At 38.7% G+C, this 22,300-nt stretch overlaps 2 protein-coding genes and 1 pseudogene across 2 annotated transcripts; 2 read left to right on the plus strand and 1 right to left on the minus strand.

The window, feature by feature from the left end:
• Positions 1–2,088: 2,088 nt before the first annotated feature.
• Positions 2,089–3,317, plus strand: LOC146475346 ((Lyso)-N-acylphosphatidylethanolamine lipase pseudogene; annotated as a pseudogene).
• Positions 3,318–7,229: 3,912 nt separating this feature from the next.
• LOC146475347 (translation initiation factor eIF2B subunit gamma-like) lies at positions 7,230–15,074 on the minus strand. Its single transcript, XM_085115743.1, has 11 exons — positions 14,800–15,074; positions 14,004–14,161; positions 13,404–13,581; positions 12,127–12,235; positions 11,701–11,790; positions 11,029–11,168; positions 10,056–10,237; positions 9,421–9,501; positions 8,707–8,855; positions 8,228–8,331; positions 7,230–8,029 (listed from the first exon to the last, which is right to left on the minus strand). The coding sequence occupies exons 1-11, from the start codon at positions 14,948–14,950 to the stop codon at positions 7,977–7,979; spliced, it is 1,395 nt and encodes a 464-aa protein (XP_084971869.1). The 5' UTR covers positions 14,951–15,074; the 3' UTR covers positions 7,230–7,976.
• Positions 15,075–16,700: 1,626 nt separating this feature from the next.
• LOC146475348 (glutamine synthetase-like) lies at positions 16,701–21,721 on the plus strand. The gene is made up of 4 exons (XM_085115745.1): positions 16,701–17,593; positions 18,596–18,823; positions 19,682–19,848; positions 20,707–21,721. The coding sequence occupies exons 1-4, from the start codon at positions 17,234–17,236 to the stop codon at positions 21,026–21,028; spliced, it is 1,077 nt and encodes a 358-aa protein (XP_084971871.1). The 5' UTR covers positions 16,701–17,233; the 3' UTR covers positions 21,029–21,721.
• Positions 21,722–22,300: the final 579 nt, after the last annotated feature.

Below are 22,300 nucleotides of genomic sequence, written 5' to 3' on the forward strand. Positions count from 1 at the left end.
GGAAAAAAATTGCATGTTAGGGGGGGGTCATACAGTTTCGTAGTGGCAATTAACCAAATCCCACCAGCCCCCCCATGCTCATAAAAAATGAACGGTCCCTTACAAAGAGCTAATGCTCAAAGTCAGCTCTCAAATTTCTTTACAGTGGTCAATTTACCTTAATAACCCTTTAAGGCCTAACCGTGATCAGCATCAAATTTCTCCTTGTTATATCAATGCTTATTCAACCCCTGAGGTTATGAGAATTAAGGATATGATCACCCAAGGTGAATTTTCTTGATATTTTATCAACTCCTCCCCAGTGCTTTATAAGAAAATTATGGGGACAAGATAAGAAAATTTGTTCATTGACATTAGGGATTAAAGGGTTAACAACTCGGCATATTAATAAAACCAGACATTCGTTTTGACTCCCCGACCAACGCAGTACCACATTCTTTTTCCTCGGCCAATCACCTCCCAGTTGTGTGAAGAATACTTTATTGTACTTGATGTGTTAGGAGGCCTTGGTCTTCTATATATTAAAATCCTGTGAGGTCTGCCTTAATACCTGGGGAGTTCGCCATACCTAAGCTCGTTTGCTCCAGGGTTGTGCTGTTGTGTTCGGCTTCTGTGCGATGCAGTGCCTTAGTCCTGTTAATGTATCTGGCCTCTCACCCACCCCCTCCCCTACCTCTGCCTCGCAAAAAACCTGACACTCTCGTATATATAAAATACAGTTAAAATTTCAGACAAAAATCGAATCTACCCTGTTTTTGACAGTAAAACCATTTACTTTTCAAAGTGAAGTTTATATTCTTGTTCAGTGAACTGATTCACTGACATTTTTTCGAATGTTTCTCTTGATCATGCAACTGATTACTTACCGGGGAGGGGTAGGGGTACTTCTGCGGAAGTTTGCACTGAGGCTCTGCAGGCAGGCAAAAGTTTCCCGAGAGGTAATTTTTATGAGCGATGCTGTTTATTATGCTGAACACGAGTGGTTCTACTTTTGAGTCCGTGGAAGCTGAGCACTACTTCCTTTGGTGCTGCTTACTATGTTGCACGTTTTAACTTTCTGCATTCAAAGGTCAGAACAATTTTTAACGTTTAGCCGCTGGTTTAGTTTGGATGGGATCTAATGGTAAATCGCGAAAGAACAAGTCTTTTCTAAACACCGGAAAAAGGGGTCTGCTTTTGCACCCTACACTAGTGCATATGCAGTTGCGAGTGCAAACCGGCTTTGCTTGAACGCATGGCCATGAATAAGGAACCAGTGCCAAAGCTTTGAACTTTAGAACAGTAAAATGGCAAGGTTTTATTTTTTACTAATTTTATCTTTTATAGGCGCAACAATCTTTGCATTATGCCGAGAGTCAACGAAAACCCCGACCCCCCTCCCCCCTTCCACCCTGGGACAAGGTGGGGATTAGAAGGAAATAGTAGGGGATTTAATACAAAATCATGCCCGAGATGGTGGGGCATTGGAAGTGTTTAATAGATTTAGCTGCCCTGAGGGGGTGGGGCATAGGTGGGGATTTGTGCAAGTGCATTGGAATGGAGAAGGCCCCAGAGGGGGAATAGATCTGCACAGGAGCCCATTACCCTGACACTCTCGTATATATAAAATACAGTTAAAATTTCAGACAAGAATCGAATCTACTCTGTTTTTGACAGGAAAATAATGGGCTCCTGATCTGCAGTGTTTGCAAAGGTCTGTATACTGTTTTTATTTTATATTTTGATGATTGCTATTGTGAAAATAGTGCTTTGCTCTGGCTGGTTCGAAAAACTTGGCAACTTTCAAAAAAAGGTTAATAACGTTTACTCGCCATAGTGCCTTTTCTTTTTCAGGCTAACAATCAAGTGTCACCTAACACAGCCCCCAGGGTGGGGTATTAGGTAATGTTTTGACTTTATGAAGGATCCTGAGAGGTGGGGGTATTTGAGCAAGGTTTTTTCCAAATCCCCACCTTGTCCCGGAGTGGAGGGGGGGAGGGGGTCGGGGTTTTAGTTGACTTGTGCATTATATCTCCCATATAAATTTTTATTGAGCCACGCATGCACCTGCTATTTTTGACATTTTTCAAGTCACGTGATATAAACAAACGTTTACCTGCTTTCAATATTTGGCTCCCTGTTTCGCTCATTGCAGTTGGAGTTTGACCGAGGTACTTAGTGTTTTTCTTAACCATGAGCGACGTTTTAAAGACAGTTGGTGCTTGGGTATCAAGTTACTGGTTTCCTACATCGAAAGAACAACTTCAAGACGCCGAATGCAAGATCTTGAAACGAATACAGCGGCCCTGGGTTGGGAATTTTATTCGTGTCAAAGACGACGTAGAAATGTGGACCGTGCGAGTCAATCTTTCGCCGTCCAAGGAACCACCTCTTGTACTTGTACACGGCTTTATTAGTGGCGTCTGCTGGTGGGCTCAGAATTTCAACGATCTAAGCGAAGAAAGGACTGTATATGCTTTTGATCTGCCAGGTTTCGGCCGCAGCTCGCGGCCTGTGTTTTCAAGCGACTGCAAGGAAGCTGAAAGCACATTTGTACATTACATCGAGGAATGGAGAAAAGCAATGGGCTTGGACAAAATGATCCTTCTTGGACATAGCCTTGGCGGGTACATTGTGACGGCTTATGCTTTGAGATACCCCGAGAGAATCCAACATCTTATTCTCTCAGACCCCTGGGGCTTTGCCATTTTACCCGCGGGGATAGTCGACCGGCATCCCGATTCTGAACACCAGTACGATTTACTGCCAAGGTGGGTCCATTTCGGGAACTTTGTCCTAAACACATGTAACCTCCTTTCTGTTCTAAGAGCTGTTGGTCCGTTTGGTCCGTGGCTTGCTCGTTTAGCACAGTTCGATCCGAAAAAAGGAGCATCAGAGTTATGGAAAGACAGGGCTATGCTAGAGTACATTTACCACTGCAATGCCCAAACACCCTCGGGTGAAGACGCCTTTCGTAACATGAATGTTTTCTTGATGTGGGCAAAATCGCCAATGGTTAAACGAGTCTCAGAGCTCCCTGATGAAGTTCCAATGACCGTTATGTATGGTTCGTCTACGTTTCTCGACCATCGTACGGCTTACGAGATCAAATGTAAACGGGAGAATGCCAAGGTTGATGTGTGTATTGTGAAGGATGCTGGACATGACATTCATGTTGACAATGCAGAGGAATTCAACAGGATTTTGAGGGAAATCCTTGGAGGTATTTCATGTGAAGAAGAGTGGACCACTGTCGACTAAAATGATCCTATCAAGAGTCATCAAAATTGGGCAATTTGTTATTATTATTATTATTATTATTATTATTATTTTTTTTTTTTTTAATTTGCCTTACAGACATACATTAAATGTTTACAGTACTAAACACTACTGATACTAAATATTACTAACAATATTCACTATACTTGCATAATATTTACAATATTAGCTATACTGCTGTACTATCAATACCATCCATACAATGCTCGTACTACTAATAATTACAATGCTTACACTACTTACAATTCTAATACATCACACGCACACACACACACACACACACACATAAACACCAAAAAAAAAAAAAAGGAAATAACGCAAGAGGTAATAAGTTCCATTGATCAAGTCAGAGGAGTTATTTTTCATGTGTATTTTATAGCATTTCAATTCTGTATTTAATTATCATTTTATCAACGAAGTCTTGGAGGAGAATTGGTTTGTTGTGTAGTTTGTTGGCGTAAATATAGTGTCTCATAAATAACATGGTATAATTGAATTTCCTTACTAGTACCTTTTCATGCAAGTCCGAGAGGACGCCAAACAGTCTTTCTTCGCTAGACGATTATTATTATTATTATTATTATTATTATTATTATTATTATTATTATTATTATTATTTAGCAACCGTGAGCATTGCAGTTGGAAACTGCAAGTGATGTAGCTTCTGGTTATCTTGCAGGATATTAGTGCCTCCCAGGCACATATTAAGCAAGGACCTGACAAGAGATGCACATTTTTGCAGATTATACTTAGTTTGGGAATCAGTGATAAAACCATTGGCAATAGCCTCGGCAAAAGTTGTCAGAGGCATTGCCAGCAATGCATTCGCCCCTGTGCCAGGCATTCCTAAACAGGGATGAATGAAGCCTGTACAGTTCCATTGTGTGAAACTGCAGGGTGATGGGGTTCTTCATTCACCTCTGTGCCAGGAACACCTGGCCACATAGGCCACAGAATACGGGATTAGCAACGAGTGTGAACCATAATACTTAGGGGTTCCCATTTGTCATGGTGGCCCCGGAAAAGAACAGCACTATAAAGTACAACTTTTGGAGGCATGTGAGCTTGAAACAGTTGTTTTGTGCAGTTCCAGATAATATACATACCTGCCCCATGGAAGGTCATTGGAAATACTGAGGGGGTGGAGGTATCAAAAGCTAAATTTGCCTGAAGTTCGTGGTTCCACTTGAGTTGTGAACATTTTAGGAAAACATTTTAGGATGTCTATAGGAGTATAGACCATAGAAAACTGCCGTCAATTTGTTAATTGATGCAAGAATGAGACCAAAAAAATCCACACCTGGGTAATGATAAAAGTTTGGTTTTCTTTAAATCAATCCAAAGTACTTAGTACACAGATCTGGTTAACTGCTTTTCACTGAGTGTCATAAAATAATGAATCTAACAGATGTACTTGTAAGCAATTATTATTGGAGCTCAAAGCATTAACAAGTAAATGAAATCAAGTGCAAGAAGATGTATATGTCTGAGTATAAAATCACAATTATTGGTTATTGGTTTTGATTTGACTTCTGATATTGGTTAGGAAAAGGGTGCAAGTGTTTTATCCAATCATAAAGCATGGGATATGAACCATTATAACATGCCATAGAAATAGCGACCATTAAAAATTGTCTTCTGGTTGTTCCTGCATTTTTAGCAAAATTAGCAAGATCTAGCAATATTTCTTGATTATTTTTAACAAAACAATTACATTATTCCACTCAAGCTTGTTGGATATGAGATGATTATAGCCCTCTTGACACTACGTCCCTTGTTGGCTATTCATCATCTCATATCCAACATGTGCTTGTGGAATAATTGCTATCATTTTATTTGCTTGTTTTGTGAGGGGTGGGGCTTTTCTCTAAGACCATTTATTAAAAAATATATTCATTTGTTATCAGGTCTGAGTTGAAATAGCAACACTTTAAATGGGTCGTCTTGGTTACACATGCCAACGTTAAAAATAAATTGTAAGGGTTCTATGTTAAATAGTTTACAAATTTTAGATTTGAAAAGGCCTAAACATTTTTTAGCTTGGGATGTAAAATATGTGTAAGTCAGATAGATTTTATGGAAATGGTGCTCAAATTTGTACATCTTGATGTTGACGTAATATAATTACATTGTACACCATTTTTATTTAAGGACGTTCGCGCTAATTGTTTATGCGCATCTTTAGTGCGCAGGTAACGCACACGCCAAGCAATGTCACGCGCAATTCATGGTTGACGATACACGGAGGAAGACGGAGGTAAACACACACGTCGGCCGACGTGACAGCATTAAAAAGAGGGAAAAGGGGGAAATTCATCTCCGTTGCACAGTTTTGAAACGAAAAATCGACGTGAAACGATTAGACGGGTTAAGTTTACAACAAAAAGTCCAAGAAAAGGCATCGATACCTGCGGGTATTTCGCGTCAAGAGATTAATATATTTACTTGACTCTCGATATAATAAAATGATTGAAATGCAATACTTTATTTAGTCTATTCGTCAATCGAAGTCACCTTAAGCTTTTTTAAGTTTTGACAGTAAACGAGAAAGTCTTACCCTGAAAGCAATTTTATTGATCAAGAATCCCGTGTACAATCAATCTCCACATACCTATTCTAGGTACATAAATAAGCTTACTTCTCACATTTTCGCCTCGCTCACGGCTATAGATGCATTTTCCTAGCATTGGCTAAACAGCTGTGTAAGTTTTGAAGGTAGAATAACAATAAACAACTTAGACGATCAGAGGTTCGAGCGAAAACAAAAAAACCGACCGAGCAACCATTGTGAGCTGTGAATTACGGGATAGATCATCCTGTTTAGGTTCCAGTGCTTCTCCGACCTGTCACGCAAAAACGTGACTTCCGTACTTCGACAACTTCAACTGGATTTTGCGGTTTTAAAAGGTCGGTGACCCCCAATTTTTTTTAGACGGTTAACCTTCTTTGACAGATATCTGCTTACTGTCATCAAACGAAAGAAAAATCAATGTGGGAAGTTATTTTTTTTTTTAATTTATCTACCCACGCGCGATCGAACTCCGCACATTTTATGCCACTTCTGGGGTGGAAATACAATTATTAAAGATTAGTGGTAGCTCTAGGGATAATAAAAGTGGAATTTATTTGTTTAATAGATCTTCTGAAATAAACTTCGGCAATGGAAGCTTGTCTCCAGCGATTCGTTTATAAAAATTTTGCATCAACAACCGGTGAGGTCATATCGAGTGACGAAGACCGATTTCTCAAAATAAGCGCAAACTTGCAGATGTCATATCTCCGAAACGAAGTCGGTGACCCCCATTTTTTTTTGCATTTCAGATGTAAGTAATTCATAGACTAACTGCAGCAGAAGTTTGAAAAAAAAATCAATGTTAAATCATTTTCGCGCGAACGTCCTTAAAGAAAGAAGTATTGTTCCACATTTATTTATAAGTATCACCTGGATTGGGATATTTGTTTTTGTAATATACTGATATTTTATGCAAGGTGTAGGTTATAATTCAAACATTTTTAGGCGAGTTTTCACAGAAAATAAACACCATTGCCAATTAGCCATGAGGAAATAAAAGGTTGTTGTTGTTGTTGTAGAACATTAAATGAACATATGTTACCTTGAACTATTTTTAAAAGTAAGTTGTAGATAAAAAAAAAAGCATGGCTCCATCAAATTACTGCAAGACACTGTTTTCTGGCCCCGTTGTTCAAAGAGTGGATAATTTTTTCCAGTGGATAAATCACTATCAAGTGGATAAAATGTACTGCGACCAACAAAAGCTTTTGGCAAGTTTTTCACACAATCCCATACTTATATTAGACAAATGCTTCTACTTTATACACAAAATAAGGGGCTATAGGGAAATTCTGGCATGGCACATATTTTATCTACCATATAGCTTCAAATCCAGTGGATACAATTATCTGCTCTTTGAACAACTGGGGCCTGGTGGTTTAGGGAGGGTACTCACGGTCCAAACCCTTACCCCTTTATATATCACTTTTGACAGGAAAGGTAACCCTTTTTATTACCTTCCATAAGAAATGGTACCCCTTTCACATTACCAAGAATAGACTCTATCTTTTTTTCATTGGGTATGTTCGAGATATTTTGAAAGGACCTTTTAAATACCTAAATGACAATATTCCCTACCCTTTTCTATACTTTGGCTTGTGAAATCCTAACCCTTATCCTAACCTTACATTCCTCCATCCTGAAAAAGGTACCCCTTTTGGGCAGAGCTTCCCCATATAGTCCATTATAGGGAGTGCCCCCCCCCCCCCTCAACCCCATGGGCCTAGGAATGGAACAAACTGGTGGTAACACAAAAAATTGGGAGATTATGGGATTTGATGAGGTCTTTGAAGGACAGAGCATCATGAAAATTTCTACTTGTCAAAAGTTAACTCCTTGTTGCAATTTGTGGCTGAGATGTGGGCATTTTTAAGTCTTGCTTTTTCTACACCAATCTCTCTAATTTGTATGCAATAGTTCTGAAGAAACCAGTGCAAATTTAGAGAGTACCTATATCTTAGCTCATTGAATCCCACGATTTCATTAATTCAGTTTTTTTGTGGAGTCGCACAAATTAAATTAGCCTTGTATGTCCATTTCATATTTAAATAAGTCCTTATTAATTTGCCTTTGAAACAATTAGGTTAGAAGTATTATTTAATAAAGTTTGTCCATGAGTAACTCCACTTCTATTAAAGTTAATGGATTATTCAAAATCCATCATCTGTTCTGCTATAAGGGCTTCTCCCTTGAGATCAGCTGAAAAGAAATGAAACACAACTTACATTAAGACATGGCTAGATGTAAAGAAAACTCGCAAAGGGAACAACCAACATTGATTTGAAAGTTAGTGAGAGGAGCACCAACAGTCATGTAAAAGAACCCTGTTTAGAAATATGCACACAGTGAAGAAAACTGAATCAAGCTTGCAACCATAATTAAGACACTTATGATTACCTTTTTCTGGGATGGTGTGGGAGTCTCCAACCTGACAGTCTTTCAGACTGGCATTTTCTTTGATGTAAGCATTTGTACAAATAATGCTTCCCTGAATGTTACAACTAGCGAGAGAGAAATCAATACAAATTAAAAGACAATATTATCATTTGGTAAAACATTTATTTTGGGTTCCCCCTTCCCCTTAAAAACTAATCAGAGTGAGAAGTTAAGTACAATTCAACAATAATATAACAGTTTATTTTCGTTTATAAAATGTCAAGATCCCCCCCCCCCCCCCCCCCCACCATTGCTCAAGTTCTGCTCTGACCACTTGGATTTGTAGTCAACTGTTTTGCCTCCCACCAGTTTGTCTATTTTTTTTACTCACTGATTTATACACTGTAGTGTCCCCAATTAGTGCTACAGTGCTAAATACTTCTGTCAACACTTAATAAAATCATTTATTTATTTATTTATTTTTATTCTTTTAAACTCACCCATCTTTGATGGTCACATGATCCATAATTACTGAATTACTGATCTTGACCTTTTCTCCTATGGTGGTGTGTTTACCGATTACAGATTTCTTGATTGAAACTTTTTCACCCACGGACACACTTTCGTCCACCATGCAATCATTCCCCACCTCAAAACAAAATTAATAAATACCATGTTCAAAGAATGATTATTCTTGCTATCACTTTAAGGAAGACCGTTACCTGAATGAATTAACCTTTGGTGCGACAATCAGGTTTATGAACAAAAAATTTGTGGGGACCAGAAAATATTTGAGGCCTCCCGTATCCTTAGAAGAGAAAAAAAAAAGATTCTTGTTTTCTGCTAATAACACAATAACATTTAGTTGAAATTTCTTGACAAATTGCCCAGTTTTCAAGGTGTTAGGATATCCCTGGATAAATGAAGCTTCACACATCTGGGCAGGATGGTTAACTTGGATAATTATGTTCTTTATGGAAAAAGTCAGTCAAATAGTTAAAGGCAGCCAAACAAAGTCATGTTCACAGACAGTCAATCTGCCCTGTGTCAAGCCCTTAATGAAACCCATGCAACAGATTAAAGGAATAAAAAGACACTGTGAAATAAAAATGCTGTACACAGAGAGCTCACAAATTTAGAGGAATCTACATCTTCAAGACCTAATCCTAATGTTCACTGTTTTTATTATCAAATATTTATGTTACTATCCTCACCTGTGATTTTGGTTTAATTGATGCCTTTGGGTGAATCAGGGGAATCTCTTTTGATGTTAAAGAAGGAAGAAGCTTTGATATCTAAAAAAATAATTACAAAATAATCACATGTAGATCATCCTGTAAACCACATTTTAGTAGCGAGGTAACATTGTATTTCAAAAATACTACCTTGGAGGTAGGGGAGGAGAGAGGAAAGGAGAGAAGGAAGAGTAATGGAGTGGGGGAGGGTGAGGGAGGAGAAGGAGAGAAAGAGAGGAAGGAAGGTAGGAGAAAGCGAGGGAAGAAGAGAGGATAGGAGGAGAAGAAGGGAAGGAGGAGGAAACGGAATTTAGGAGGGAGGAATGGAAGAAGGGAGCAAGAAAGCAAAAGAGAAAGGAAGGAATGTGGATGTGGAGGAGGGAAGTCCAAGGAAGAAAAGGGAGGATGGAAGGGAGGGAGGAAGGGAGAGGGGACGGAGGGACCGACGGAGGGGAGAGAGAGGGAAGAAACAGACTGAGAAAGGAAGTGAGTGAGTGAGGGAGTGTGGATGGGATGGAGAGAATAATAGAGGGAGTTTAAGAACAAAACAAAATAGAAATAGATATTACATAAACATAGAACAGATGGTCATCACATTTCTATTATCACTGGACCTGTCTGTTTGCCTCCATATAAAGTGGAACAGTGTTTGTTCGAAGACAGTTTCCACTTTCCATGACATACGCATGACACCTGATAAGGTTACTGTGGTCAATGTCTGTCAGTGTGCCGCTCCATGAAGACCATTCTCTTGTGTATGATGTAATGTCATCCTCTCTTGCAAAGTCATAAATATCTGGCAATAAAGGATTGAACTTTATGAGCTTGCTTTTCACACAGTACAGAAAATGTGAGTGGTCGCACTTTGGGATTTTATCCACTGATCAGACGAGATAAGGGACATACTATTCAAGCTAATTACCTTGTAACGTCAATTAGCTTACTTTTTCAACACAATTCACTTAGTATTGACCTTTCGTCCTTACAGGTGCTCATTATCGTGTTATTACATTTTTTCACTATTTTAATTTTTGCATTCCTTTTACCTTGTATGTTAACTTAATTGTCATTAAATGTTTTTGCATTTGTTAATCTATTACAATGTACACTTGGCAGGAAAGTTGCATGTTGTGTAAGATGACTGAAAAGCAATGAACAAACCCAAAAGAAACTTGGGTTTCAATTTAATAAGATGGAGAGCACATGAGATAGAAATATTTTAATCCAGTCTTTGAAACACCACATATTCAAGATAGCAGAATAGTTTGTAGAGGAGCAGGGATGGCGCAGTGGTGAGAGCATTCATCTCTCACCAATGTGTCTCAGGTTCGATTACGAGACTCAACAATTATATGTGGGTTGAGTTTGTTGTTTGTTCTCGTCCTTGACTCCGAGAGGTTTTTCTCCAGGTAGCCTGGTTTTCCCTGCTCCTCAAAAGCCAACATTCCCAAATTCCAATTTGAACTGGTTTATTGTCAAGCACTTTATCATGAGCCCCTGGCTCAGGAGATTGTGCAAGCACTCCCTGTGTTATTGACATTAAATAATAAAATTACTTAGACTAGTTTACTTTAGCATAATCTCTACCTATTTTGCTGTTGCCAGGCTCTTGAGTGTTTGTTTTGGTGTCGGGAGATTCAGCCACCAGGCTGCCTACTTTCTTCTGCTCCTGAAACTGTTTATTCACCAGGTAGGGGATCAATTCTCCCTTAATTGAGCTGATTGACCTATGAAAAATGGACCAACAGCCATGTTATTCTTACATAATAAAGTAAACGGATTGCTTTATGAGATCCACAAGAAATAAATGCCCATCAACTTTCAGTAATCAAAGTTTGACAAAAGACACATTCCAAGTTCATTGATCATATAAGATGGAAAAGGCAGCCACATAATTTTTTTTGCAGGGGGGGGGGGGGGTGGGGAGGAGGGAGTGAGGAAACAACAATATTGCCATTTTTCTTCATCACTGGATAAATCAAAGGCCCTGTGACAGCATTACATGTATATTGTAAAAGCTCGCAGCTAATTTAAAAGCTAATTCTTTCGGAGCTTGTTTAGCTAACTCTACATTTCAACATTTCCATGTTCTCAATATTTAAAATTCATCTTCAAAAACTGTGTCCTTTGGAATTCCCCACTTTTCCCAAAACCTTGAGATTACACCCAACCATGGCAAGCCTGAAAACATGACAATGTACAATAATTTGAGTGCTGGAAAAAACCCAGATAATAGTTATTAAATGGATATTTTCTTACTTGTTTTCTGCTAAGTAATCCACCACCCATTTCTTAATTATGTACAAGTGGGCATCCATAAGATTCTTCACAATGTTAATGCAAGGATATCTACAATTTATAATGAAAAAAGTGTTATCAATAATAATATTATATCTATCAGTAATATAACACAATAATCATAATTTTTAAATTCAAATATAAAATTTATATTTATTTATAACATTTAATGTTGATTACTGTACATGTAAATCCTAAAGGGCTTGGTGTATTATTAACCAACCTACATGTACAATCCATTTCAGATAGATGTTTGTGAATCTGAACTAAAACATACAACAAAAAGCGATCTAAAATGCATGCACTATAGGTGCGTTTATATGCACCAAACATGCATAAGATACAGCTTCCACTCTTAACAGAAATAAAAGGCTATGTCAACTCTACCTTTTTAGAAGAGGTTTCCTAATCACCAAAGTGTCATCTAGATCAGCTCCATTTGAAAAAAATAAAATCCTGTTCTCTCTTGAATCAATACTAATGTAATCAAGTTGACCTATGAATAAAAGACAAAACAGACAATTTTGGTGAGATAACAGTTTCAAAAAAAAAAAAAACTAACAGCGAGCCACTCCTCCCCGACTCCACTCCACACACTTGAACACCACAAAAACAATCTTTGGGGATCAAGAAACCAAGAACTGAACAATAAATTCTGACAAGCAATATCTTTAAATATTTTGAGGTCTTCTTCAAAGGTTGGCACACATGAGGGGACAGGTCCCTTGTAGTATTTACATGACGGGACTGGTTGTAGACTGAGACAATGCTCACATAACGGGACAAACAGGATTTTGCTAGGACAAGTCCAAGGACTTGCCCCTTCCGTTCAGACCAGTTTCAATTAGTGGAATAAGTCACAGGGACTATGTCCTTTCGATAATTTTTTCTCCACAGAATGGAAGTTTTACCAGTCCCTATAGCAAGTTGAGACTTGTCCCAGACTCGACCTTAAAGTGCCCCTAGCCCCTGAATTTTTCTTCAGTCAAAATAAAACTCACTTTATTTCTGATCATTTCAGCCATAGGACTTTTTCTCGATTTTCTAAGAATGTTTTAAGTTTGTCGAATTGCCACCACTTTGGTTCATGGCCGAGAATTTAGGAGAATGAGCCTAGTTGTGATCTGTCATGTCAACTGGGGAAGCTTAGTTTGAGACTTGAAGAGGAAATGGAAATTAAGTGCAAAAGCAGTGTTATTCGAAATGTATAAAATGCCTCACATCCATGAGGATTTTATGAATTTTCTTAATTCTCCAAGTTGTTCATATATTTTTTTCATTTGCACAGAAAAATTAAAGGGTTAGGCCCGGCACTTTAAAATCAGGGGCACTATCTACAAAGACAGGACAAAGATCTTTCTTGTACAGAGGAGTACATGCCTAGAACTCCTTATCTGTTGACGCAGGTTAAAAAAATTTTAAGACAGGGATAATTGTTAGGTTTTTTCCATTTTTTAAACCTGTTCGATTACCTTGAAACTTGATTTGTCACTCTTAAATTTCTTATTTAATTCTGTATTTTATATTCATTGAGGGCCACCCTAATTAACCATTGTGTTAGCTTTTCTGGTGTTACCCTCATTAAAAATATTGTCTTTATTATTTAAACATTGATTTTGTTCATTCTTCAGAGTTCCACAAATACTTCATAATATCTTCAGTACCTGTAGTATCAGTTTTCGTCTTTGCTTTGGGATTATTAGCAGCTTCTCTGTCAGCACTCGTCTGTGGAACAGGAGCTAGAAAAGCACTAAGAGTTGCATCGTGGCTCCGGTGAATATCGGCAAGATGATGAAGGGCAATATCCGTGACTAGATCGCAGCTAACAACAAAAACATCTTTCTGGAAATAAACAATTTCAGGCAAATTAAGTAGGCTGCAGTACAGAAATCAAATGGTTGTGGTTAAGTATAAATTTGTGTGTTTCAGGGCATAACACTGTGTTCAACCCCCAGAAGATGATTAATATGGTATCATTCCTCAGGTCTTAGACTGCGAGCAGTCTCCTTCGTTTTCTAAGTATTGTCATGTTCCTGTGATTTCTAGTGAGCGGCAAAGCCACGAGCCTCCTCCCTCTCCCCAATCCCTCCTTGTTCCATTTTCTAATTTGCATAATTTTACCGTCACTGTGTTCCTGTGATCTGAGGAAAAAAGTATGACTGCTGGCAGTCTACTCAGGTCTGCATCTGTGGCATGAAGCAAGTAGGGGTATAATGAAGCCTATATACAGGACAGTGTACAAACACACATGGGCATGTACACACCTCTATTTTATCTTTGATATGCCTCAGAGCATCAGCGGTGCCCATGTCTTCATCATCAGGAATGGTAACAAAGTCTAATTTGAGTTTCGGATTACAAACACTTGGTAAAATTTGATGGAACTTTGTAACTGCTGAATCCAGAACTATAATGATTATCTCTGCAAAATGAAATTCGAAAACCACACAAGCTTTAATATTTTAGTGGCAATTTTTTTTTTGTTAAGAATGTGAAAGCTTCTGTGCTCTCTGGTTCAATACATTTACATGAGTTGAGTCAGTAAATCTTAGGACATCACAGCAACTGATAAATTGTGAGAGTTGGACAATCGAACTCTCACAAAAAAATTGGAGTAATCGAACCCAATCAAACTTTGATTGAGTTCCATAAGGTTCGATGGCTGAAGTTGCCACACATTTGATTAAAAATGATAACATAAAATGATGTTTCAGCAAAGCTACATGTACATCAATCTATTGTTCGTTTCACCTCATTCTTTCTTATTCTTGCATGCTAAAAAAAGACTTTTCAAAATTCTTGTCTGTTTCCACTGATGGTTTACAACGTTCGATTAAGTACGATTGGGTTCGGAAATCGAACGCAATCGAACTCTCACACAATTTTTCGGGTTCGGTTGTGTTCGATTATATATGGCCGAACTCAATCGAACCCAATCGTTCGATTAATTAGGTTCGATTGAGTTCGATTGCTCAAATTATGGCTTAGTTTAGCCAGTTGACAACTTAGATTTTTGGATGTATCATCCTGTCCATAAGGAAGAAATTTCACATTGCTTACCTTCAAACCCTGCTTTATCAAGCAAATTGATTGGATACCAAATAACAGGTAGATTTCCCACAGGAAGCAAGGCTTTAGGGATTCTCTCGGTTAAAGGAAACATACGAGAGCCTGTACCGGCCGCCATTATCACCGCTTGGAATTCAACCATTTTTCTTGAAGGTTTATCGTTTGTGAACTATTGCAAAGTGTTTCTAAAGACAAGAAAGAATCATTGATCACCTTCAATGAGGTTTCACATTGTCCGCCATTTTGCTTGACGTTTGTTTTGCCTGGTCGCATAGCGTGACTTACGTTAGTTTTCAGTCCACCACGGCTGGAAGCATCCCGTTGGAAAAATGGGGGTGGGGGAAGGGTAGTGGTGAGGGTGGGTGCTTCTTTTTAAAAAACTTAGTTGACAGAGTCTATTTATATCCCATGCAGACAACAATCAACCCACTTAGATATACACGAACTTTACTGAGGCTACTTAGATCTCTTCCATACTTAGTAACAAAAGGTAATCGTTTGTTGTTTGGGCACATACAGTACCTCGATCTGGCACAGAGCAAACTGGAAGTTTCTAATTGTTATTTTAGCACTTCAAGGCAACCAAGCCCCGGGGTCACATCCGATTTTTGATCACGTGCGTTTTGAAACAAACCCGGGAGTTGTGATAACAACTGGTAGTAAGTGTGGGTTTTTGAAATATTTTTCTATGCACAGTTATATGTGTAACTCGGGGCTGGTGAAACAACCGACTATTATTGTTCTGAAGAGAGCATTTTCAGCTTTTTGATCAGCCTCGCAGTTTAAAGTCTCTTTTGCCTGATCCCGCTGTTACCCAACACTAACCTCCTGACCCAACCACAGCGATATGCAACCGTATTAAACCGTATCAACACATCAGTGTTTAAAGAGAGCTAAATTGAAGTTGCATTTTGCGGGAACGCTTTACATTTCGCCAAAATTTGGATGGAAATTTCGAAAACTTTCCATGTCAAATGGAAAGGATTTTTCCTATTCGTTTCAAAGGTCTTGCAAATCTCATTAATTGGTAGATCAAAAATATACGTGATGAAACCGAGAAGATGGAAATTTTGTGCAACTGGAAGCGTAATTTCCGCTCCAATCGCTTGGAAAACAAAAAGTAGGGTACCTCCAAAGAGCGTTCTTTTGTTCAGAAAAATTGTCGTTTGATCCGTGCATTCTCAGTTTGCATTTCAACCGGCTAAACTGAAAATTTTATCTCAATGGAAACTGTCCGATATCCGACAAGAGCTCCTGTCTGTGCACGTCTTGCAAGCTGTTACAAGTGAAGGTGAGATGATACACTGTAGATGAGCCAACTATTATTAGAAGTAGACGCTAGCTCCGTTTTGTTTTCATGATGACGTCCGATCTAATGGATTGGTTGTATTGAAAAGCCGCAGATCTGAACATTTATATCAAATAAAATCTATTTAAATTTATTTCCAATGACACTGCCATAATATATTGTGGAAAAGCGAATGTAATTTTTTCCGTGGCTTTCGGAAATTACAACATGTGGAGGGTAAGGTCAACTCTCACGCGGATCGTTGCCCTGACAACGACAAAAACAACATCTTTAAATTACATTAACCCGATCCGTGATCCGAGGCGGTGATGATCCGGAAATTCAAAAATAGCCAAAAATATACATGAAAGTACTTTCAAGCCTTCAAAATTTGTTTGTGCTGCTGCTGTTCACGTGTAAAGGAAAACAAACAAAGTCAACAACATATCACGAGTTTAGTAGACCACGTCATCAAGGAAAAAAAACAACATATCAAATGTTGTAATTTGTTGTTTGAGAATCTAAACGAAGTCTTTTTTTTTTTTCAACCAGTTCCTTGATTCAGACGTAAAGTAAAAGAACATTTTTATTGGCATGTATCCCTCCGGTAAGTCAACTTCAAATGGCAGTCTGTAACTATTACTAAGATATATAGCGTGACTGATTGCCACTAAATGAAAGGTCGCAAAAAATTGGATTATTCCAGCTGATGCATGTCTTGTTTTGTGCGTGGCAGATCTGACTGGCATGATTGTTGTCATTAGAGTCTCCTGAAAATAACACCATCCAAATGTTTGGAAAGTAAATAAGCTAAATAAACTCCAGAAAATCAATGACCTAAGAGAAGTCACGCGCTTGACCTAAGTGTTTTTCAAGTCACGTGGACATAAGACGATTTACATAAACAAATGAGTCCACGTGCTAGCTCCTGCAGTGTACAAGTCACGTGAGCATCAGACGATTTTTGTGATGAGAACAACAGATAGATTGCAAGCATTTGATTGGCTTACAACGGTCTGGCGCCAGGCATATAAAATCTGCAAGGACTAGCAAAATTTATTCACTGCAGTCGAAGTTTCTCCAAATAGCTGCAAAGTACAGGTTAGTTTAAAAATAGCTATCACTGAACAAGACACCATGGAAGGAAATTCAGCGCTTTCCAAGTACATGTCTCTAGATCAAGGTGAAAGCATACAGGCGATGTATGTTTGGATCGATGGAACTGGAGAAAGTCTGCGCTGTAAAACCAAAACTGTCAACATAGAGCCAACAAAGCCAGATGACCTGCCAATCTGGAACTTCGATGGCTCCAGTACATTCCAGGCCGAAGGCTGTAATAGTGATGTCTACCTTCACCCAGTCGCTTTGTTCAGAGATCCATTCAGGAAAGGCAAAAACAAGCTTGTTTTGTGCGAGACGTACCAATTTAACCACAGACCCACCAAAACCAACGCGAGAAAAACCTGCTTTGATGTCATGGATAGCAAAGATGTGAAGGTAAGAGGTGTTCATATTTTAATCCCCCTGCACTGATTTCAGTAATAATTTAGCTAACATATTGAAAGAAATGTTTTTAAATTGATTGAATCGAGCCTGTAAACTGATCCACGCCATTTTAAAAATCGCGTGCATGCAACCGCACGGCGCGAAACGAACTTACAGAACATGTTTGTATGGAAATCCGATGCCAATTTTTGTTTTTGTAAAATTTGATTTCCAACACATTACGAGTAGAATCAAGAACTCAGCAATTTGAGAGATGAAAAATTTCTGGGATTTAGTGCACGCAGGATTGTAATAAGCTTCCAGTTAGGATGTCTAGAAAACCGTGTTAAAGTCATCAGGAAAACCGTTTACAGTCACGTAATGAATTTCGCGATCAGTTAAGTATTTCATTCGATATCCTCTGTTACGAAACAAGCTGTTATGTCAGAAATCAAATATGGCGTGAAAAATTTTATGAGGGGAAACCTGAATTACGTACAGACTTCATCTTTTCAATGGTTAAGCTTTATTATTTGCACCCATTGACCCCCGAAAAATAACGCAACCTTTACTATTATTAATGCCGTTTACCCTTGCCTAAGAGCCTAGCCAGAGTAGATGGCCTATTTTTGGGTGAGTTCAGAGGTATTATGTTGGAACCTTGCCGATCAAAGGGTTTTCCCCTTTTCTGTGGAAAAGGCGGGGGGGGGGGGGGGTGCTATTTTTGATGGTATGTTTGGGGATAGGGAGGGAATTTGATTGAATTTTTACAACCATTTCTTGTTTGCTCCTTCTTATCGAACAGACTACTTTTAAAACTACTACTACTGCTGCCGCTGCTGCTGCTACTACTACTACTACTACTGGTGCTATATACACCCTAGGTTGAAAGGGGGGGGGGGGCTTTTTTGGAGTAAGTTGCAGGGGGGAAGGCAGGAGGCAAAAATGAATTTTATTGCAAAACTTTGCAGCTGTAGAAGTTTTGCTTACATTCTTTCATTTTTTCCATCACAGGATGCCCATCCTTGGTTTGGCATTGAACAAGAGTACACATTGCTTGACAAAGATGGACACCCTCTTGGCTGGCCAAAGGGTGGGTTCCCTGGGCCACAGGGACCCTACTACTGTGCTGTGGGTACTGGTAATGTGTTTGGACGAGATGTGGTTGAAGCTCACTACCGTGCTTGCCTGTATGCTGGCGTGAAAATTGCTGGAACTAATGCTGAAGTTATGCCTGCACAGGTCAGGGCTTGAAAATTATTTGTCAAAATTGTGCAGTTCCAGAAAAAATCCATACGCACTCCTTGGAAGGTCATTGGAAATTCCTAGGGGGAGAGGGATCTTTAAAGTCAAAATTTTAGAAGCAGGGTATGAAGCTAAATTGGAATTTCCTGGGGGAGGAGGGGTGCAAAACAAAAAACCTTCCATGGGGAGAGCATGGATATTTTCTGGAACTGTACAATGCTCTCTTGCAACAGTCATAAAAAAGGAATTCAAGACATCAGAACCCTTGGGTCAATAAAATTGGAGACAGCCACAGAATCTTGAAAAAGTTAAGTCTAGAATAACATTCAGGCAAGATCTGAATGCAATGTGGCCTAAGTTAGTCTGCAAGCATTTATTGCTGCATTTTATTACATTTTGTACTCTTCAACCTCTGAATTTTCCAACACTTGGTCTTGAAACTGGATTGATAGAATCACAGGGTTGACAGTGGCTCTTTATACCTTGGTGATCTAGGTAGGGTAGGGGGAGGAGACGGTTCGGTGTAAAATTTTAATGGAGTTGATTATTGTACATAAAAATGATTGTTATAGAGGATTTTTAATTCTTCAAGAGCCACAATTATGCCTTAGGGTATTATTAACCCATTAGGCTCCAATATTAAGATAAAAATTCTCCTTGCTATTCTACATTCATTTCTTATGTTGCTTGTTGGGAGAATTTCAGTTGCCATCCGATTATCTAAGTTGGTGACCATTTCCTATACCCTTGTGACCTGTACATTTAAACTAATAGAGATATTGTAAGGAGAGTTTAAATGCTGATTACTCTTGGGGCTTAAAAGGGTTAAAAGTATTGGGCCCGTTTTTCTTGCAGTGGGAATACCAGATTGGTCCATGCGAAGGAATTGACATGGGTGATCATCTGTGGATGTCAAGGTTTTTGTTACATCGCGTTGCTGAAGACTTTGGTATCAAAGTCACGTTTGACCCCAAACCTGTCCCTGGGGACTGGAACGGAGCTGGAGCTCACACAAATTACAGGTACATGTACAAACCTATTGCTAATATTTGAGTAATTCAGCCATAAGTATAGTGAGGGCTATATGAAGAGCGGAAGCCTTGAATCCAAAAGGTTAATCAATTCTGGCTTGTAAGAAAATCTATGCCACAAATGAGGTGTGCTTGTCACTGTTCTCTGGAAAATGAAACTTATTTTAGAGGTCAGGCCCCAGTTGTTCAATGGCCGGATAACTTTATCCGCTGGATAAGGCACTATTGAGGGTCTAAAATATACTTCACGTAAAACCTCTTCCAAGGTTTTCGTACACTCCCAAACTTAACTGTGGTAAGAGTGTGCATATTTTCGCTTGCACAAGAGGAAATACTGAAATCTTTGCACAGATTGAAACTGACGGATAGCGACTTATCCACTGGATAAAGTTATCCAGCCTTTGAACAACTGGACCCAGGCCTAAAATTTCAAAAATTCTGTCTCATAGGTGTATCAAAACAAAAGGTTCGGTTCTATTCATGGAGAGGAAATGTTAATTAGTTCTGTGCTTCCAACCCAAGTTCCACCTATTTGATGTAATTATTTGATGATGATGATGATGATGATGCGAGATAATGATAATAATGATGATGATGATGATGATGATGATAATGATGATGATGATGATGCATGATGATGATGATGATGATGATGTTGATGATGATGATGACGATAATAATGATGATGATGATGATGATGATGATAATGATGATGATGATGATGATGATGATGATGATAATGATAATGATGATGGTGATAATGATGATGATGATGATGATGATGATGATGATGATGATGATGATGATGATGATCAAAACTCTCTAACACAACCCTCTCTGAACTTTCAGCACCAAGAAAATGCGAGAAGAGGGTGGCATGAAGCATATCTACGAGGCCATTGAAAAGTTGTCAAACAGACACAACTACCACATAAAAATGTACGACCCGAATGAAGGAGAAGACAACAAGCGGAGACTAACTGGGCACCACGAAACCTCGTCAATTGAAAACTTCTCACATGGGGTTGCTAACAGAGGAGCGAGTGTGCGCATCCCTCGGCATTGTGCTGAAGATGGCAAGGGTTACCTTGAAGACAGAAGGCCTTCCTCTAATTGTGATCCTTATCGCGTTACTGAAGCTATTGTGAGGACAACTTTGCTGGACCACTAGTTTGCCGCTTGACTTTTAATTTTCCGAAAAGTTTGTGACTTTTAGAAAGACATCCACCGAAAATACTACTAGCAGCCCTCAATACGATTATTTTATTTTTTTTTTTTTTTGGTTTTATCATCTGTGTTGACAAGGTAATTTGTTCAACGTAAAGAACTTCAAGAGCCGAGGTTTTCGAGCTTTAGTTCTTCGTCAGAGCGAATCACGAAACGCCAGCACTCAAATCTCTTTAAGGTGGTGACCTCTGTTGGTAAGACCAAACATTCAACAACGCAGTATCACAGTTTTTTTTAATTAGAAACTTATCCCCTCATCTATTTTAAATTTTGATCAGTATAAGCCGTGGCTCAGAACTCAAATAGCGAAGATATCAATCAGTACAGTGGTTCCGTTAAGTAAGCAAATTTTACAGACGTTTATTTGGCGGAAAGCACCTTTCTACCTGTTGGCAAATTACATTGTAAAGCAAACTATACTACTGGTTTCTCATTCTTCGCCACTGTAAAAGATCGGAAAATTCAAACTTGGCCGTTTTTAAGTACCAATTTTAAGACGTCAGTCAGCGTTGTCAGTATTTGGTAAACTTTATCTGCTCTTTATCGAACGTTTCATGATGGGGTTCCACTTTAGCAAACGCTTGAGCATCGAAGTGTTCGATATTGAACACCATATCAGAGGCACGAGGAATTTCCCCGAAGTTGCACGGTAACTAACTTGAAGTGCAGGTATGCTCGGTGTCACTTGGGTTTTTCAGCGCGAAACGCCTCTATGATCATGGTATTGCTTAGGAGTGTACACAAAACTAAAAAAAAAACTTGAATGGCGTTGTATTGTGTCGACCCTGATGAGACACAACACCAATTGTTAGAACTGTGTAACCATCTCTATTTAATTTGTCAGTTAAATTGTCAGTTGGCATGGTTTCTTCCTCTTAGGCATAGGTTAGACGTAACTGATTTGCTCGGTAAATTGCTTGGCAAGTTCATTTTCTTTTTATCGCTATGAGTACTGACTGGTGCATTACTCTTGTTACAATCGACAGAGCAGTGATCATTTTAAAACTAGACCAATTGGATTCTTTTTCTTAAGAGGCTTGATTTTTGTAGTTTTCATTGCGGCGAAAAATTTAAATTGACCCTTGGAGGACGTTGAAATTTCAACCTATAACTATTTACAAAAAACTATATATAGCTATTGAAGTATTATTTCACCGAAAAGGTTTATTTTATTCATATTTGCTAAAAGTTTTATGAACTGATGCTCCAACATTGA

This window comes from Pavona decussata, unplaced genomic scaffold (genome assembly GCF_977016875.1).
Source record: "Pavona decussata unplaced genomic scaffold, jaPavDecu1.1 SCAFFOLD_84, whole genome shotgun sequence".
NCBI classification, from domain to species: Eukaryota; Metazoa; Cnidaria; class Anthozoa; order Scleractinia; family Agariciidae; genus Pavona; species Pavona decussata.

Coding starts and splice junctions, on each gene's coding strand:
- LOC146475348 (XM_085115745.1), top strand. CDS start 17,234: ATGGAAGGAAATTCAGCGCTTTCCAAGTACATGTCTCTAGATCAAGGT. Junction 17,594..18,595: donor TGGATAGCAAAGATGTGAAG/GTAAGAGGTGTT, acceptor TTTCCATCACAG/GATGCCCATCCTTGGTTTGG. Junction 19,849..20,706: donor GGAGCTCACACAAATTACAG/GTACATGTACAA, acceptor CTGAACTTTCAG/CACCAAGAAAATGCGAGAAG.
- LOC146475347 (XM_085115743.1), bottom strand. CDS start 14,950: ATGGTTGAATTCCAAGCGGTGATAATGGCGGCCGGTACAGGCTCTCGT. Junction 11,791..12,126: donor AGGAAACCTCTTCTAAAAAG/GTAGAGTTGACA, acceptor TATAAATTGTAG/ATATCCTTGCATTAACATTG. Junction 8,030..8,227: donor CCACACCATCCCAGAAAAAG/GTAATCATAAGT, acceptor ATTTCTTTTCAG/CTGATCTCAAGGGAGAAGCC.